At 34.1% G+C, this 6112-nt stretch overlaps 2 protein-coding genes and 1 non-coding gene across 3 annotated transcripts; 1 reads left to right on the top strand and 2 right to left on the bottom strand.

Moving 5' to 3' along the window:
* Window positions 1-11: 11 nt before the first annotated feature.
* Window positions 12-1313, bottom strand: WICANDRAFT_61496 (MFS transporter; the record flags this gene model as incomplete). The annotated part of the gene is made up of 2 exons (XM_019183188.1): window positions 12-824; window positions 878-1313. Coding segments are annotated over 2 exons (1249 nt in total), but the record flags the coding sequence as incomplete, so codon positions are not given.
* Window positions 1314-3255: 1942 nt separating this feature from the next.
* WICANDRAFT_67584 (uncharacterized protein) lies at window positions 3256-5314 on the bottom strand (the record flags this gene model as incomplete). The annotated part of the gene is made up of 1 exon (XM_019184094.1): window positions 3256-5314. One exon carries the CDS (start codon window positions 5312-5314, stop codon window positions 3320-3322), a length of 1995 nt encoding a protein of 664 aa, XP_019040144.1. The 3' UTR covers window positions 3256-3319.
* A 509-nt stretch (window positions 5315-5823) lies between these two features.
* WICANDRAFT_t46 lies at window positions 5824-5935 on the top strand. The gene has a single exon. It is a non-coding gene; the product is annotated as a tRNA-Lys (tRNA).
* The last annotated feature ends 177 nt before the right edge of the window (window positions 5936-6112 follow it).

The following is a 6112-nucleotide window of genomic DNA, read 5'->3' as shown; positions in this document are numbered from 1 at the left end:
TCTTTTATTACCAAACTCATCATATAATGGGAAACGTTCACCAATTGTACTTTCAATTGTGGATGAAGCACTTGAAGCTAAATTACCCAATTGATAAGAAACACCAGTGACAAAAGCTTTAAATTCTGGTGGTGATAATTCAGAAAGATGAATTGGAACAATTGCCCAATTACCTTGAACGAAAAATTGTAACCAAAATGCACCAGCATTAATACCTGAACCTTTAACAAATGCCCATGGATAAATCATTGCCCCACCACAAATACAACCAATAACAACAATAAAACGACGACCAATAAAACCTGAAAAATGACCCATAATAACACCACCTGCAATTGCACCTAGATTTGCAACTGAATTTGTCACAGTGGAACGATCTTTACCATAACCCAATTGATTAGTTAATAAAGTTGGATATAAATCTTGAGAACCATGAGATGAAAAATTAAAAGCAGACATTAAAATAACTAAATAAATGAATTTTAACCAATTTTGTTTTAAAGCATGACCAGCATCTTTGTAAAATTGGGATTTTTTATTCTCTCTAAGATGGATTTTTTGTTGTAAAAATTCATCAGTTTCTGGTAAGCATAATCTCCAAATAACAAACAAGATTGGAGGTCCTGAACTAAACCAAAATAATGATCTCCATTCTTTTTTAGTAGTATCTGTGATTGCTCTATTGAAAACAACAACTAATAAATAACCTAATGCATAACCTTGTTGGAAAATTCCTGATAAAACTGATCTTGCTCTAACTGGTGCACCTTCTAAGGAAGTTGCTGATGCAATACCGAAAACTGCACCCATGAAAAGTCCAAAACCTGAAAAGATTGTTAGTAAAGTTTCCTCCAGTAGTTTCATAATAAGTACTCACAAGCACGAACACCCAAGAATTGTTCATAAGTCTTAACAAACCCACAACCAATTTGGAAAATTGATAAACATAAAAGATTAATACAATAAGGATATTTTCTACCATATCTATCACCCAATATACCAAATATAACAGCTCCAACAGATCTCAACATTAAAACTAATGTAATCCCCCATGTCACATCTTTAACTGATTTATTCAAATCTTTGGCAATGGCATTAACATTCAAACTAACAGCAAAGAAATCAAACGCGTCCCAAGTCCATGCTAAGAACCCAACAAGGAAGAATTGCCATTGTCTCCATGACATTGAACGTAGTGCTGGGAATGGATTAAGAGCTTCCCTTTCACGATGAAGTTCTTCCCTCGAGGGGATAAGAGTGGTGAAACGAGTGATGAAGTATTTCTTTATGGATTGTGGTGATAAGTCAGCCATGGTGTGTTGTATAATTCATTCCTAAACATTGTTGAATGAATAAATCTGGAGATTGGCTCTTTATATATGGTTTTTCCCAGTTATGTTGGGCTTCTCTCCATTTCTCCACAATTTGAGTCCATGAGCTATTGATTATGATTTCCATTTGATGCTTCATAGGCTACGACTGCTTTTTCCATCAGTCACAAGTTGGACGGCTTTAGCATGGGACTAGAGAGGCTAGACTGGTGATCATTAGCATTTGTGGAGTACAAACACAGATGAGTGCTTTGCACAGAATGAGGGAGGATGTAGGGTGTGCTAAGTGTCGTATTAAATTGTAATCTAGTTTAAAATCATGATTAGTTACTTTATTGTCACGGAGATTTCAGCCGGAAGTGTACAGGTTTTGCCCAGAGTAAAATAAGCTATTTGGGATTTTAACAAGAGAATTAATAATTATGGCAGGTAGTTATAGAAAGCTCAATAAAGGAATAATAAGAGTAGATAGTGTTTTGTCATACATTGTGCTAGTATGTAGTGTACTATTGGTTTTAGTCTAGTTCAACGTTGCTGGTGAAGGACCCCCAATGCTGCTGCTTTGGGCAATCTCAAGAGCAAGACTGAAGTCAATTTGGAAAAAGTACCCTAGGGCTGCTTTAACATCTCAGACATGATACTTGAAGGTAGAACCCGACTTTTGACGATATCAACTAGCTAAACAAGTGTAGAACGGACTCCAGTCTCCACGTCGTCCATGAACCAAGAGAACTCAAAGCATCAACTATTTTTTGATCATCAAGATAATGTCACTTTACGGAACTTGAAAGGCAGAATTAGTTTTGAAAGGGCCTTGTCATTTGAAGTGCTTAATTAGTTGGCAGCTGTGGAAATTCTGTAAGGTGAGTTTGATTGGTGTCAAAGAGTTTTGGAATAAATCAAATAGCCTGGTACTTTGGGTTAATATTTAGATGAGTCCTGATCGAAAGGTTTATTAAAGCTTCACAGATTCGTTTCAAAGGATTTGTAGTTTTGCAGTACCATAAAACTGAGCTCTTTTCAACAAAGAAAGAGTGTTCACAGCTCCAAAGTGTCATCTTTTACTATAGAAACTTCTCTGGGCTGTCTCACTGCTTCTAAGTTGTGGTGTTCGAAGTTTGAAGTTTGTGTTGATCTTCATCAATTAAATGAAATCCAGACCCCGATGCAGGACTTGCGCCGCCAAAGTCTTGAGTCTAGAAAGTCTAGTGATCTGACCTAGGCCTCTCTTCATCATCAAAAAACTTTCAAGTTGCAACCTTTGTTGTTGATCTTGGTGAACCAACAACTCCAAGCCTTTTAATCCTACTATTCCCTGAGCTATATGGTTGAACTCGGGGCTTTCAAAGCTTCGATTTGTCAAGAAGCAAGAGTTCAGTGGTTCAGTTCATTTTCGGTTTGATTTGGTCAAAATTAGTGTTCCGAAGCGAAAATTGTCAAACCGAGTAGAAACTACTTCTAATGGCGCTATTGATATTGGTGATGCTTTTAAACCATTATTAAATCATGTTACACAGCTGATTATGTTTTTTGATGATTTTATATAGAACTTCATGCTTTATAGTGGATAAAAGTAGTGTCCTAAACCAAACATTCAATATATAAGGGGGCACCCGCCATTCGGTTCGGAGCTCAAGTCTGAAACCCCCGAGAATCCGAACCCATAATCTAATTGTGAGATCGCCATTTTCTACAAACTACTGGTTTCTGAACTGTGAATCAGCTTCGAAGGGTCAATGTAAATCCTCAACTTGGATTTCTAATCATATTTTCAGTATTGTCCTGTAGCAAATTTGTACTTTATACATTCTGTTTTGGCCAATTCTTCGAAGAAATTCTCTTGTGCCTTTATCACCATATAATCCATCTTTTCATAAAAGATACTTTTTCAAGATATAAATAACTTGAAAGATCTAAAAAGACTGTTCCTGATCTTTGAGTACTTGATGATTTGAAATATGGGTAATATCTAGCTCAAAAACTGCACATCATAAATCACTAATGTTTTCCAATATCGCAGGAAATTCTCTGTGTGCCATTATTAGTCTCACCATATCATCAGTTCTCTTATAACTCTGAAGACTAGTGTCTGGTAAAAATAAATCAAACATATTAGCATCCAATTCCTCTTTAGTCTTTATGACGAAGTCATCTCTTCCCTTAAACTCGTCTGTTATATTAACCCCTGAAACTCTGGAGTCCATAACATGGCATTCAATAAGTTTTTTGAAATTTTCAATATCAAAACTCTCAAAGGAACAATTTTGCACATTGAGATACTCCAATTGATCACTTTCAGGTATTTTGTAAAGCGATGAATCCCTAATGTATAGTGCTTTTAATTCTTTATAATCTGATAAATCAGCACCATCCCTTTCAAAACCTTGTACACTCAAAAATCTCAAATGTGGTGCATTAATTTCCAACTTGCAAAGCTTCAAGTCTGACAAGAAGTGATAGACAGATAACATTTTCAACTTTGGGAAATGGCAATTTTCAAAACTAACATCAATCGACCTCATATCAAAAAAGAGTTTAGTATTGAAATGAATTATAAATGTTTCCAATTCTGGTAACTTTTGATTACAAAAACTCCATTTCAAATCTTCAGGAGTCATGCTAAAACCTGGACGAAAAAAAGGACCCACATATCTGAAAACTTTTAGCTTGGGGAAAAGAGTTGTGATATCTTGAAAAATATCATAATCAATTGAACAATTGCGCAATGACAAAACTTCTAAATTTGGAGCTTCCAACTTTAATTTGTCGTTATCTGCAAATATAACATCTGTTAAACAAAGAGTTTTCAAATTTGGAGCTTTGATGAATGATAACCCATCATGATCATATTGACCTTTTTCAGCAAGATGCAAGTACTCTAAATTTAAAAGGTTTGATGTATCAATGTAAGGGATACTTCTAGTTAACATTGTCAATTGCGAAACATTACCAAACAAATTTCCATCAATCTTTTGATTAAAATTTAGATCATCATCATCGTCATTATCGAAGAGTATTGCGATTTCCATGTCTTTCAAGTTTGGTGCCCATATTTTTTTACAACTATCAATAGCTGATCCACTAAATTCAAACCTTTCCAGTCTACCAAATTGACAATCTTCAATCCGTACTGTTTCTTCGAGTGAACGAACACTCAACAAGCCTAACTTTGGTGCCTTAATGTTCGAAATTTGCACAGTTCCAAGATCATTAATAATTATTAAACGCTCTAAAGAAGGAAACTCAAGTCCTAACATTTTTTTGAATCCTGCACAGCTCAAAATTTCCAAAGTTTTCACATTTTTAAAAGGTTCGAAATAACAATCATTTTGCAACATTTGTGCATCGAAAAAACAATCTTTAAATTTAGTAGTCATGGGGAAAGTTAACAGCTCAGGACATTCAAGTATAGAAGTTTCAATGAGTTCCATTTTTTCCAAATTAGGAGTCACTATTGGATGACCAACTTTAGGTAAAAAATGAGCACTGGAAAATTTCAAATATTTAACCTCTGGAGCGAAAAATGATTGTATTGGCAAATTCCAAAGATGTATTTTAGAACCTCTAATCTCAATTGGATGAATCATATCATCTGTTGATTGTGATAAATTTTTCATCAATACTATAATCAGAAAATCATGAACAGTAACATTACCTAAACCCAAAATTGAAATATTGTATGGGGGTTGTTCAGTTAGATATTCGCAAACTTTGATTGAAAACAAACTAGATATCCCCTTATGCCTCAATGCCACTATCAACAAGTGAGGTTTTGTTCTACCACTTTGACGTAATTCATTTAGATCCTTGTGGAAATATGTGATTGATTGGGGTGTGTCCAAATTCTTTTCAGTCAGAATTATCCAGTACCTCCATATTGGTTCTAGTTCTTGGACTTTTGTGATTGATATGAGGTCTGATGTATATAGAAGGCATGTGATCTTGTTGACTATTTCTTGTGGAAATGAGAGCAAAGAAACCATCTGAAGCTTGATATACGAACAATGTTTTAGATAAATCAATCTAGATTCATATATAGTTGTGTTTTTTTCGTAACAACTTCTGCGTGCGATGACCAGATATTGAAGAAAAATCGATTCCAGTGAATTTTTTTAACTGGGAATTAGTAGTTCAATCGTATATATCGATATTTAATATTGGCTGTTGATACTATAAATATTTTATTAATAACGATAAATTAATCATATTATATTAAATAATTATATAATCATATCAAAAATTTATAATTATACGCATCCTACTGGCTATTTGAATTAAATATATATGATCAATCAAAACATATAGTAATTAATTTTACTAAATTAACGTCGAAAACATGTCCAGGCATCATCTATAGCCTAAATAATCTAATGCATGACTTTCAAATATATGGTATCACAAATTATGGAATTATTTAATCATTAAAACTTTTGTTGATTACGTAAGCCATAACTTAGTCTGGTAAACCACAAAATTTAACCGTCAGAACTCGTCCTTGTTAGCTCAGTTGGTAGAGCGTTCGGCTTTTACAGTCAAACTAGGGAAAAACCATTTCTTAGCGGAAGTTAACCGAAATGTCGGGGGTTCGAGCCCCCCATGAGGAGTTCTATTTTTTTGCCAATTTTTTTTACCAATTTTGGGTTAAAAGGACTGAAATTGATCATATATACACTCTATGTTAGTTACTTGTTGCTCTGTTGTTGATATTCCGGCAAAAAAAGTTATGTTTTGGAGTATCCTACATTTTTTTTTTCATTTTTTTTATATGTCATACCCCATTT

This window comes from Wickerhamomyces anomalus (genome assembly GCF_001661255.1).
Source record: "Wickerhamomyces anomalus NRRL Y-366-8 unplaced genomic scaffold WICANscaffold_2, whole genome shotgun sequence".
NCBI lineage: Eukaryota > Fungi > Ascomycota > Saccharomycetes > Phaffomycetales > Wickerhamomycetaceae > Hansenula > Hansenula anomala.
This window is presented reverse-complemented; position numbering and strand designations above follow the sequence as displayed.